The following is a 13,362-nucleotide window of genomic DNA, read 5'->3' as shown; positions in this document are numbered from 1 at the left end:
GCCCACAGCCGGGGCGGCGCAGGGGGGCGGCTGCGGCTCAGCGGGAGCGGCCGAAAGTGGTGGGAGGGCGGTGGGCGATCGCTGGGAAGCGGGCGAGGCGTTCGGTGCCCCCTGACAAGCCCGTCTGTCCGGGCCGAGCCCCCCGCTGGCGGGCGGCAGTGCCCGGAGCCCGCGGCTGGGGGCCGGCGGTGCTTTCAGCAGTCCCGGACCCGGAGTGCCCCGTTCCCCCGGGGAATGGCCGGCCCGCGGCGGTCCCGGCCCGTGGCTGCCCCGCCGGGCTCTCCCCTCGCTCTGGGTCCCCTCGGCAGCTCCGCGGTGCTGCCTCAGCACCCGCGGGGAGCCCAAGGTCGGAGTTTGCTCCTTGTTGGGCTCAGAAAAGTTCCAGCTGCTGACGGCCAATGGCGCGGTAATGACGAGGGACAGGTTTTACAGCTCGGCTGCGTTTCCTTGTTGTTGTCTGCGTCGGACAGTTTGTGTTAGCAGCTGAACCGGGAAGTGTGTTCAAGCCTGGGAAACGAAAGCCGTAAATCATACTTCCAACAGTTGGACCAAGACGTCATCTTTTCAGAGATAGCACGTTTGGTACCTGTTGGATACAAGCGCTTCTAATTATTATTTTCAGCTGGTGTCACAGATGTGGTTTTGTAGATTGAATAAGGATGGTCTGAGATAGGTGATAATTGAGAGTGTGTTTGAATATTGATACGTTTTCCCTAAACACCTGTGATTTTTAAAGATTAAATAGCTGTTGTGTCAGGGTAACTAAGATGCCCAGCTCAAGTGATTCCCAGCCTGCATGTTTGGCCTTACCTGCTAGTTTTAAAGCAGTTTTCTAAAGCTTAGGTCTTTGCTTGTGATCTGTTGGCCTTCTCTGAAGTGTCTAAAGCTATCTGTGTAGCAGGGCAGCAGCAGTTCATGCTGCCTTTTCTGCTGTTTTCTTAGAAGCCCGGGCTGCTCACACATCTTTAAACTTGTGCTGAGGAACTGTGGCAAGCTGAGGAGGCAGCAGTGTCTGCTCTAACCAGGGGAATGGCAGAAGGGGTGCTACCCTTGGTGCCTCCTGAAAGAGGCAGTTAGAGCTCTTAAGATAAACAGTAAACATGACTTAACCCTTCCAGGTCACTTGAATATACAAACTGACACATATTGGCATCTAGATTATATGCTAAGAGTAGGGAAAAAAACCCCAAACCAACAAATTGAAAGGCCTATCTATGTAAAACAGCATTATTGTTAATTCATAGCAGTGCTTCTTGAAGAAAACATAGGACCTTTTATGTCTGTTGTTTCCATGTAAAAGCTTTAGTTTTTGTCTCTTTAAAATGCTGCCTGTGCATTGCCCTGCTCACTTATCTGAAAGTATGGAGAGCAGTTTGGTTACTGAGTTTAACCATTCTAAAGATCATGATGTGCAACAACAGACTAGTTACAGCAGTTGAGTGGGGGTCATTCCTGATCCTGCCTCGAATTTCTTCTCTTCACCATTTCCTCTTTCTAAGACAGTTACATTTCTCTTGCATCTGGAGGATAAATGCAAGCCCAACCAGGTGACTTTAATGATGTGTCAGCAGCAGTGCTATAGAGAACTGTAACAAGCTGGCAGTGCCTTTTCCTAGGTGTGATGATGGAGGGATTTTGTGAACAGTTTTACTGGGGGATTAGGGAATAGATTTGTTTAATGTCAGTGCTCTTGTGGTGCCTTTTGGTAACACCTAGGTAGTACTGACCCCTTTGTGTCATACATTTACCAGTGTTTGTTCTCTGTATGTTGCTTGTGTACATTTTGGAAGGCTTTCTTTTTCCTTTAAAAGAGAGTGTAACTGCTGTAGATAAGGCTGTTAGAAGAGCAGAGGACTAGATGGAAAAAGAAAATCTGTTTGGAAAGTCTGGGTAAGAAATGTATGCTATTATTGCCCACTCTGCTTTTGGTGCTAATTTCCACTCTCCAGACTCAAAGATGCTCACAAGCATAGCTGAAGAGACAGCATGCAGTGGTTGGGGTAGGAGCTGCTGAACAGGGGGAGAATTCTAAAGGTTCTTACATCAGCTTTGCTTGGAAATATTGTTGGAAATGTGAAAGTTTGAATCGGTTAAATGTGCAGGCTTACAAAAAAGAAGAAAAAATCTTCCTGAAAACAGTGGTTTTGGTTTGCTTTTCCATTTTACAATGTAGAAGATAGTCTGAGCAGAGGGACAAAAGTCCTGAGGTTCCAGGATAAGAAACAGCCAGGATAAAGAGGGAATCTGTTCAGCTGACTTGGCTCACTGAGGAAAATCATAGTAACAGATTGCATGTGCAGGCAAACCCAGATACTCTCACTCTGCCTGTTGGTGGGCAGGAGGTTCCACAGAGGTCTTCCCACCTCAGCTCATTTCCAGAGTGCTCTCAGGTGTGCCTTGGGCAGTGCCTGCCTTCACCAGCTGATACTAACTGTGGCATTTGTAGATTCCAGAATTTGACAACTTGTACCTGGACATGAATGGCATTATACATCAGTGTTCACATCCAAATGATGACGATGTCCACTTCAGAATCTCAGAAGATAAGATTTTTGCCAATATTTTTCACTATTTGGAAGTACTGTTTCGCATTATTAAACCAAGGAAGGTTTTCTTCATGGCAGTTGATGGAGTAGCTCCAAGAGCAAAAATGAATCAGCAGCGTGGGAGACGTTTTAGGTAAGAAGATGGGTGCTGACTCTGTCTTGAGAATAGTAAACACCTAAAAGAACCCACTTACTGAAATGTGTGCCATGCAAAGTAAGAGAGATGGTGAGTGGTTGTGCCTTTGACAGTAGTTTTAATTGAATGAGGGTAACTACCTGTAAAATGTTAAAATCAGGATTCCAAAAGGAAAGCTTGCTTGCTATGTAAATTTTTTCTCTGTGTATGTGGCACTTGGTGACAAAGGGAGCTTTTTCTTACGGAATTTTCTGTGAAACAGCTCTGCAGTGGAGCTCTTTCAGATGTTTCCAAATGCTTCAGAACCTTGAGAGTCTTTGATATTTATGAATGCTAGTTCTAGATATGCCTGTTTGGTAGCTGTAGTGGAAGTCATAGAAAAAAATGAAGTTTCTAATGAAACTGATTTCCAATTAATACCAGTTACCAAGCTAGCTCAGATACAGAGCTACAAGTACATTAAGAATTGCACTAATGTTTTGGGAGATTTGGAGGCTTTTTAAAGATTGCTATAAGGAAAAATAGCCAGTGGTCTGACAGTACCAGGATGGTGAGTGAAATGCAGCATCAACAAGCTGCAGGAAAGGAACAAGAGAAAAGCAAGGGAATTTTTTTTGTGATTTGGTTTTTGATGTAATTTTTGCTTTAAGGAATAAAGGAGGTTGAGAGGAAGCAGAGATTAAGAGTTCTAAATAGAAAATTGTAGCCGAATTGAGAGCCAGACAAAAACCAAAGACTTTGGTGGTTACTTTGTTTGTGGTTCAGAAATAAACCAGAAATAGGAAATTCTTGACCGAGAAATTCTAGCGTGATGTTTAATTTCTCCATTACTGGGCATGGTAAATTGTTCACTCATAACTCCCTTGGAATTCCACACCTGCTGCTTTGTTTAACTTCTGTTAACTTTGTCTAACTCTGTTCAACAGCAGTTATTGTTCTGGGGTAGCATTTTCAGATGTTTAGATAATAAATATTCCTGTTGTTTCAACATTAATAGCCATTCATTGTGATCAGCCATTGTATGATCACCTTGTTAATCTAAATGCTGACTGCATTTGAATAGTAACAGATTTTCACATTTCTATGAAAAAAGTGCTATTTTAAAGCCACTTAAGTTGTATCAGAAATAAGTCCAAACTAATCATGTATTCATTTTTTCTCTTTTTTATTTATTAAGCACTCTAAGTATTCAACTACATTTTGTCAAAAAGCTGTACTAGGATATTAACATTTGAAGAAGAAGGTTTGTTCTCTACTCTCTCTCCAATGCTGTTTTGTTTTAGATCAGCAAAAGAGGCAGAGGACAAAATAAAAAAGGCATTGGAAAAGGGAGAAACTCTCCCTACAGAAGCCAGATTTGACTCCAACTGCATTACACCAGGTAAGATAACTTGTTGATTATTTAAATTAAGTGCTTATGGTTTGTCATTTGTATTTTGGTACTATTTTCCTATCTTTAGGCATGTGTTTTTAAAAAATGGAAGGCAGAATCAATAAAGGCTTAAGTAAGTTTGTACAAAAGTTTTTGTAACATTCAGTGGGATTGGAATTTTGTCTCATTCTAAAAATTTTTTAGATTACTATGTAAAAAATGAAATGTCTTAGGAAAGAAACCAGTCATCCCTTCATTTCTGGCAGAAGTTTTATTTGTTGACATTTTTTTAATACTTCTGATATGTCAATGCAAACTAGTGAAAAATTTTAACTTATGTTTCTGTTTTCAGGAACTGAATTCATGGCCAGATTGAACGAGCATCTTAAATATTTTGTAAATATGAAGATTTCCACAGACAAATCCTGGCAAGGAATAACAGTCTACTTATCAGGCCATGAGGTCATTATATTTTCTTATTATCATATTTTAAATACATTTATTTGTATAGGGTAATGCTTACTGCTGATTTTGTTGTTTTTTTTTTTTTGTTTTGTTTTGGTGTCCAGACCCCAGGGGAAGGTGAGCATAAAATTATGGAGTTCATCAGATCAGAAAAAGCAAAGCCCCATCATGATCCAAACACAAGACACTGTCTCTATGGCTTAGATGCTGACTTGGTATGTGCAATTAAAATAATATAAATAACAACAGGGATTTGTCAAGTATCTGCATTTTTGATATCTTCCTAAGCTCATGGGATTTTAAAATGGTTTGAAACAAGCATGTCATTTTGTATTCCTGCCAACTTTTGAATTTGTAATGAAACCAAACATCAACATTTTTTTATTTAAGATTTAAAAGACATTAAAAAGTAAGATCTTTCTGATATCTCTTTGTAATAGATAATGCTGGGATTAACAAGTCATGAGGCACACTTTGCGCTCTTAAGAGAAGAAGTCAGATTTGGTGGTAAAAAGGCTCAAAGGTGAATTGATTTAACTTTACTCTTATTTTATTTATGATGAAATTAAATCCAAAACATACTGGGTGACTAAAACAGGTGTGTGTGTGGTGATTTGGGTTTTCTTTTATTGATTGCATAGTAATTTATGAAGTCTAGTAATTTAATGAAACATAGTAATTTAGTTTATTCTTTGGGTTAGAATAGTCATGAAATTAGAGAAATCAACAAAGCTGAATTGTGCATTTCAATAGGTTTACATGAAAAAATGTATGCTGTCAGAACAGCTGATTCCTTTAATCCTTTAAACTTTGGTATGTTTTACTTTTTTCTTCATGTAGTAATGGAGCAGCCTGGGCTCTATTGACATTGTTTCCATAACTGTGTTAGGCAGATATTAACTTTCAAAAATGTATATATGTATATGTGTATGTATATATATATATTTATATCCGAGGTTTTTCAGTTATTCCTGAAGTAATACAGGAATAATTTATAACTGTTGCTGGGGCTGGGTTCCTTCTTTGAAGGACTTTTAAGCATATATTGGGTACATAAAGGTAGAAAATGGGGGAGACAGAAAAAATACTTCTGACAGTAAGGAAAACACAGAATAAATCATAAATGTTTAGAGAAATGTGTAATTTTTGCTAATAAAGGAATATTTTATTGCCAAGGACAATATGATGAACATCAGAAATATGCTTTCTTTTCAGTCTTTGCAGTCAACATTTCACTAATACTCGTGGGTAGTGTTGGCATGCAGCATTGCAATATTTTTAAAGACCTTACATCTAATCAAAGTGAAACCTTGGTTTTACCTTTGTCAAAAATAAAATAATGTAAAATAAGAGTGTGATTTACTTTTTGAAAGATTCATTAGTGAAAGTATGAAATCAAAGTGTTATTTATTCCCTCCCCCCTCCCCCCAAGCATTGTTCCATGTTGTAATTTCTGAATAATTTGCTCATTACAAGAATTTACTTCTGTAAGTTACAGGAATTGCCTTCTGTCAATACTGTCACTTTTGTGGATACTTACAGTTCAAAATGTGAAAATCCTAAAAATATCTACAAACTTATATGTCACCGTGAATGTTTTTATTGAGCGAAATTGCTTGGCTTATCAGGATTTCAAAGTCCAGTGCAATGAAGAGTAAGGGCAGAATGTCTCTAGAGTCTTATGGCATCAACCTGGTTGGCAAAGTTCTTTAATACCAATATGAAAATTGCATTTTAAAAATGACACAATTGATTCTGAAGTCCAGTGTAGCTCAGAGTTTGTCTTACATGAGTTTGTCCTGCATCTGAAGGCTATCCCACACATGTTCCTTTTGAGATCATTTCTGAAATTTCCTCTTTATGTGTGAAGGTACAAGTATTTATGCTGGTTTGTCATTGGGTTGTCTCGGCTAGTTATAGTATCTACAAGGTGAAATAGTCCTTTATTAATTGGAAATACATCATTTAGCTCATTAATCTTTTGGTGTAGGTATTAACTGATTTGGGGCTAATGTTGGCTTGGGTTTTTATGAGTAGTTTTACTGAAGAGAAAAAGGGAAGGCAGAATATGTATTGGCTATGCCATAAACAAACAGTTGGTTTGTTGTTTTTCTAGTGCAGCATTGAAGCCATGAAATGATACATACAGAGCATATTTTCAAGTTGAGCATATTCATCTCTTGCAAGAACCATTTCAAGTGACTACAAATGTAACCCAGCTGGTTTAGATGGAAATTCGTGTACTCTGTTCTCATTCAGACTAGTTAGAAAATGCCCTAAAATGGTGAGGCTTGGTGCCAAGTTAGACTAGTTTGTCTCTTTTTTGAGCAATGGGATAAGGAAGTAGGATTTAGGAAATAGTTACTGCAGCTTGGAACTCCACACAGCTGTTCTCTGAGTTAGTTGTTCTCTATACAATCTCACCTGGTGTTCAGAAGATGCTACTGCAAAATTTTATATATAATCTCAAAATAGCTTCAAGGAAATGTTTATACATTATTTCTACAAAGATAGAATCCTAGTAAAATTGCTTGTGTTTGGGTAACCTTGGACTTATTAATATTAATGTTGAAAGTGTGTTTATAAATAATTAACTTGGTGGTCTGAATAATTTACAGAGTGTGTGCACCAGAGGAAACCACGTTTCATTTACTGCACTTATCACTGATGAGAGAATATATTGATTATGAATTTTCTCCAGTAAAAGTAAGTTCTAATGGAGCTGAGATGGGAAAGAATGTGTGAATGTGTGAAGTCTTTATGCAAAAATGACAACAAAAAGTATACTCCTGAGTGTTGTTCTTTTATCCTTTTTCTTTTTCCTCCAGGACAAGATTTCTTTTGAATATGATATTGAAAGGATAATAGATGATTGGATTTTAATGGGTTTCCTTGTAGGAAATGATTTTATTCCTCATCTACCTCATTTACACATTAATCATGATGCACTGCCGCTACTTTATAGAACATACATGGCTATTTTGCCAGAACTGGGAGGTGAGAAAACTAAGTTCAGCTGTGGAAAGTAGAAGCATTAACACTGATGTATTTGTATTTATTGGCCTTTTTTTTCACATTAGAATGTTTAGCATTTAATGCCCTTTCCTTAGAGAAGCAGCAAGATTACATTTTATTACCTGTGCATCATTTAAATGCAAATCTTAAAATTGTTGAATTGTTACTTCAAAAACATGTTTAATTTTCTCAACAGGTTACATCAATGAAAATGGGCATCTGAATTTAGAACGTTTTGAGAAATATCTTACAAGATTGTCAGATGTAAGTAACTTTGAAATTTATAGAGTGTTGAACTTAAACTCAGTATGGTACCCTAAAATACACCATACTGTAGTTGTAATGAACTGTTAAATGGCTGTGATTTACAGGTGGTTTAATCAGCTGTTATAGCATTGAACAGATGGAATCCTATCAGTTGTTGTCTGATCTTAGAGCATAAGAGGAAAAAGATTGAATCATTTGATCTGTGCTTTAGCCAGCACAGTGCTTTTGGTACTGCAAGTCAAATGAAGACTCACCAGTAGAATCATGGTACTCCCCATCAAAGTGGGTGGCAGTATCAGGCAAAGCTGGTTAGAGCAGGTGCCAGTAATGCCAGGGATGTGGGTTCAGTTCCTCTGGAGCAGGTGCCAGTAATTCACCTGGGTTCAGTCCCTCTAGGGCTGCTCACATACCAGTTGGACTCAGTGATCCTTGTGGGTCTCTTCCAGCTCAGAATTGTCTGTGATTTCTGTGTATTCTAAAAGCTTGCTGAACACAGTGATATTCTTTGTTTCCCCTGCTGTAGTTTCCTGGGGAGCAAGTTGTCTGAAGGTCTTGGAGGGGAAGAATTGTTTCCAAGTTTTTAATGAAAATCACTGGTAAAGATCAAGGAGCATCTGAGGGGCAGACATCAGTGTTGTTCATGAACTAACTAGTTAGTGTACAGAAGGTAATCTTGTTAAGTGTTAGTGCAGTAATCCATCCTAGAGATGAGGTAGGCTATAGCCATATAGAAATGGAAAGGATTAAACCTTCTGCTGAACTTGCAAAGAGGGAGATCCTCTGTTGGCCCTGCCTCAGCCTTATTTTCTGATTCTTGGATAGAGCTGGGAAAGTGTTAGATCCGTGGCACAAGGCTGTATTAACCAGACCTTACATGTGCACTGCTAGAGTTGATAGTGAAGTGTAGAAGTTATTTAATTCTTTTTTGTTATTTAATTCTGTTTTGTTTTCCTTGCTGCCATACTGAAAGAAAGCAAAATATCGCTTGGCTGTGTGTTACAAATTGCTGAGAAATAGGATTTTTGGTATTAATCTAATCTGTTTAGTTGTATCTCTAGGGCAAAATGTTTCTATACAGATTACTCTAGATGTAATCTAATGCATGTACTAAAAAGATATTGTTAATCTGGCATTCTAAATTTGACATCCCTCAAATGTTTGCCAATTTACTTTAATCTCACAGTTCGATCGTGAGCACTTCAGTGAAGTCTTTGTTGACCTAAAATGGTTTGAAAGTAAAGTGGGCAATAAATACCTCAATGAAGCAGCTGGGATTGCAGCAGAGGAAGCCAGAAAAAATAAACAAAAGAAACAAAAGGTCAGTGTATTATATGCACAATATCAGAAATAAGAATTTTACTTTTTGCAAATCAGTAATTTAATCTTAGACTAATTAAGTGGTATAAGCCTCTGTTTTGAGATTTTTTTTCAAACCAGAAAAGGTAGTGTAAATTGTAATAGTTTGCATTCTGCCTGTATGCACTGCTGGTTGTGGGTGATGAAATGGGTCAGTCAGGGGCAGGTGCTCATGATTTTAAAAGTCTGGTAAACCTGTATTTAATGCTTTGCTGTTCTTCACAAACAGCAGAACTTAACTTTTGTGTGTGTTATGATCAAACCTGCTATGCTTTGTAATCTTAATTTTTAATGTATAGTCTGCTGCAAGTTCCATGTATTTCAGATACACTGATAGAACATTCATGTATGTCTTGGTATTGGCTAACCACTGGACAGCAAATAGGGAACAAGCAATTTAATTGGTGAGCTATCTCAGATCAGTATTAAACTTGCAGTTCTAGATATAACCAATTAAGAAGAAACAGCACCTTGTATACGTGTGTACTACTACATTATAACAGCATCCTGGCTCTGCCCCAGTGTCGAGTTCCCCACCACCACTTCCACTGACTGCCCTTCACTATATGCTTCAGCAGACTGTAGAGCAGCAGGAGAAAATTGCTCTGCATTCAATCTGTCTTTGTATATTGTTATCCTGTTCTTTGTGTACAGAGCAATTTTGGAAAGAGTAGCATTTTGGAACACAAATATTCAGGTATTTTTTGAGAAGCAGTTAACGTTTTGACACTGCTCCTTTTGTCTGATCTGTCCTTCTTGTCTACTTAAATAATTTTCTTGAAGCAATTGTAAGAGAAGGAAATGGGTTTTAAAATAAATAATATGTATACATTTTGATTGTAGCATTTTGAGTTGCAAGTTTTGAATGGGGTTTGTGCATATTAACCTGTATTTTATTTTATCTCAAATCTTAATTTAATAGGCTCAGGAAAATTCTATATCTTTGGCTGCTTTAGAAAAAAATGAAGGTGACGTGACCCCTAAAAGTAAGTGCAAATAATTTTTCCATGCACACATAACAAAAAATATGTGTATAGATTTTAAAGAACTATAAGAATTGCATGTCAGAGATGAGCTTACTCTGAATGCAAGACATGCAGTCATTTGTTGGGAAGTGGAACTGCTCTGGTGAGAGAGTGGGGCTAAAGCTTTAGAGGTGCTTCTTCCTTGCCCTGTATTTCCATGATGAGTTAAATGAATTAATGAACAAACCTTCAACAATACTATGGATTTGATAATTGTATGCATAGGTATTTTCTTAGATGGGGGGACAAGGGAACAGATTTTTTTATAGCTTTAGGGTTTTTGGTTGTGGTTGGTTTTAAACTCATTCTACTTGTAGGAAATGTTTCTTTCTCATGTTCTGAAATTATTGTCAAAAATGTATGAATATTACTGCATGATATTAGGTGATGTTGCTAAACATAATTAAATTTTAAAATTCTTTTTAATGTTTTCTCAGACTTTTTATGACAGCTTATATTATCTTCTCTTTTCTTGTAATTGGGCTAAAAATTGGGTTGCCTGTCTTAAAAATTCCAGAATTTTTGTGAGTAAAGATTTTGTTTGATTGTTTCATGTTATTTTCAGTGCAAGAAAGGTGTGAGTACCTATAGTTTTGAATTGAGGAGTAAAGTTAAGGCTTAATGTCAGCAGTGAATTTTTTCAAACCTTACTGTAGTAGAGAAGTGAATGTTAATCCTTTTTTTTCCAATGTGGTTTTCCAGCCACATTGGAAGATGAACCAGAAGATGATGATCTGTTTGAAACTGAGTTTAGGCAATACAAAAGAACTTACTACATGACTAAAATGGGTGTAGAAGTAGTGTCTGAGTAAGTATATACTTCTTTTTTTATTCCTAAATGCTGAAGACAAGTCTTTGTAGATATGTATTCGAGGTATACATTTGTAAATGTGTATTAGAGACATTTTTCAAGAGTGTGTAGTGATGGGAGAAGGCATAGTGGCTTCAAACTGAGAGGGGGTAGGTTTAATTTAGATAATAAGAAAGAAATTCTTTACTGTGAGAGTGGCAAGGACTGGAGCAGGTTGACCAGAGGAGTTGTGGATGTCCCATCCCTGGAAGTGTTCAAGGCCAGGGCTTGGATGGTGCTTTGAGCAATCTGGTCTAAGGAAGGTGGGCAGGGGGTTGGAACAAGATGATCTGTAAGGTCCCTGCCAACCCTCAACATTGATTCTAGTAAAAGACAGAATATTCATCCCATGTCAAAAGCAGAGAACACCTGGCAGAGTACTGCAATGGTGATTTTGCCTAATGCAGCAAGAGCTGCAAATCAAGTTTTCTGTAATAAGTATTTGAGGACCAGAGAGGACATGAATCTAGAAAATCATGATATTATTAGGTTCTCAAAATGTTCTACATTCATTCATATGTACAAGTACTTTTTAAGTACTTTTTATATACCAGCGAAAATGAGAAAACTAATAGGTATCTTTCCTTTTTCTTTTAAGTGCCTTCTTAGCTGATCAAGCTGAATGTTATGTCCAGGCAATACAATGGATTTTGCATTATTATTACCATGGAGTTCAATCATGGAGCTGGTAAGAAAAAACATTAAATGGGAGACTGCTGAAAGATAGAGTGGTATTTCATCTTCTATGCTGGGAACATTTAATGGAGTTTGGTTTTTTTCTGATCTGTGAACACTGCTGTCCTCTAATTAAGTCATGTCACTTTGGGGATTTTTTAACCTGCAGGTATTACCCTTATCATTATGCACCTTACCTGTCAGATATTCACAACATCAGTGAACTCAAAATCAAGTTTGAACTTGGAAAACCTTTTATGCCATTTGAACAGCTTCTTGCTGTACTTCCAGCAGCTAGCAAAGATCTGCTACCTAAATGTTACCAGGTAAGATATAGAATTAAGTTGCATTATCCACCTACTGCTTACTCATTGTCTGCTTTATTTTATTTTACTCTGTTCTTGGTGGTTTTGCATGTCTTGTTAATTAAATTCAATTTTTACATTTTAGAAGTATGGCTAAATATTCTGCTTGTTACTGTATGTAGTGCATTGTAAAGTTAGTAATAAAGACAGAATTTTACATTTGCTAAGCAATTTCCAGCTAGGCCAGTTAAATGTTTCATTCTTGTACAGCATTCCATTGTCACTTCCTGCAATTACTGCTAAATTGCCTTTGATATCATCTCTATTGTATTTTCCTAGCATTTGATGACTAGTCAAGACTCTCCTATTATAGAATATTACCCACCTGATTTTAAAACTGACCTAAATGGTAAACAGCAGGAATGGGAAGCTGTAGTATTAATCCCCTTCATTGATGAGGTAAGTTCTTTCAGCATCTGCTATCCATAAAAGCTGCATTACAAAACTTCTGAATTTCTTAATTTTTCAACAGGTAGACATGCAGTTAAGTGGAAGTCTAAATTAACACTTTACAACACCACAGAAAAAAATATAAATGTTTGCTGCTTGGGGAGTAAGTCTAGATTAAGTAACCACAACCAAAGTTAGTTTTAGGGAGCAGAAGTCCTAAGTAATGGCTGTGGACTTGGTGTTGTTAATGTTTTTAAAACACCAGTAATAGGGAAGCATTAATGGAGAGCAATAAAAGGGTACTTTGCATATAGGCTAACAGTGTTAGACAAGGCCCCCCTTTGGAAACAGGCTTGCAGAAAGGTGATTATTCTCCAAAGCCATTCCATTGTAATTGTTCTGGGAGCATTTTGATCAAGGACATGAGAAAGGGCAAGGCTGCAGCTGGACACTGAGCACATAGGGTATCTGGATTTCTTGGGTTACTTTCCCAGTGTAGTTTTCTCCATGCTAACTTTTGTTGCCAGTTTCACATGTGCTAATTCCTCTCAAATTTAGAAACGACTGCTGCAGGCCATGGAATCCTGTAATAAGGGCCTAAAAGAAGAGGAGAAACGAAGAAACACTCACAGTGCTTGCTTGATGTACTGGTATGACAAAGATGCTGAGTTCCAGTACCTGTCACCATGGCCAGAGAAATTCCCTGCAATAGAACGATGCCACACGAGGTAATGCTGGAGTAACTATTTTACAGCAGGCTAAAAGTAGTTGGAGGATTTTTAGATTTTTTACTAATATTTTAACCAAACCTTGCAAAGGCAATATGTAAACTGAGAAATGAAAAATATTGAATTAGATGTTGCCTGCTTTGGATGGTACAGTAAAAGTTTTTGTCCCTTC

General features: G+C 37.6%; 1 protein-coding gene across 10 annotated transcripts in view; it reads left to right on the top strand.

Annotated features, from left to right (window-relative positions):
• The window catches only part of XRN1 (5'-3' exoribonuclease 1), a 39,255-nt gene that overhangs the window by 288 nt on the left and 25,605 nt on the right, over nt 1–13,362 (top strand). For all 10 annotated transcript variants that reach the window (XR_010029175.1, XR_010029174.1, XR_010029173.1 and 7 more), the window contains exons 2-16: nt 2,447–2,679; nt 3,966–4,063; nt 4,407–4,516; nt 4,624–4,734; nt 4,960–5,042; nt 7,138–7,225; nt 7,348–7,516; nt 7,731–7,798; nt 8,985–9,119; nt 10,080–10,143; nt 10,885–10,990; nt 11,631–11,720; nt 11,877–12,033; nt 12,352–12,471; nt 13,021–13,190. Coding sequence is in view for 4 of the 10 variants with exons in the window: in XM_063166904.1 (XP_063022974.1) it covers nt 2,447–2,679; nt 3,966–4,063; nt 4,407–4,516; nt 4,624–4,734; nt 4,960–5,042; nt 7,138–7,225; nt 7,348–7,516; nt 7,731–7,798; nt 8,985–9,119; nt 10,080–10,143; nt 10,885–10,990; nt 11,631–11,720; nt 11,877–12,033; nt 12,352–12,471; nt 13,021–13,190 (1,802 nt within the window). In the remaining 6 variants the exon portion in view is untranslated. The remainder of the gene's footprint in view (nt 1–2,446; nt 2,680–3,965; nt 4,064–4,406; nt 4,517–4,623; nt 4,735–4,959; nt 5,043–7,137; nt 7,226–7,347; nt 7,517–7,730; nt 7,799–8,984; nt 9,120–10,079; nt 10,144–10,884; nt 10,991–11,630; nt 11,721–11,876; nt 12,034–12,351; nt 12,472–13,020; nt 13,191–13,362) is intronic.

The sequence above is a fragment of the Melospiza melodia genome, chromosome 12, assembly GCF_035770615.1.
Source record: "Melospiza melodia melodia isolate bMelMel2 chromosome 12, bMelMel2.pri, whole genome shotgun sequence".
NCBI classification, from domain to species: Eukaryota; Metazoa; Chordata; class Aves; order Passeriformes; family Passerellidae; genus Melospiza; species Melospiza melodia.
Note: the sequence above shows the minus strand (reverse complement) of the source record. Positions and strands in the feature narration are given on the sequence as shown.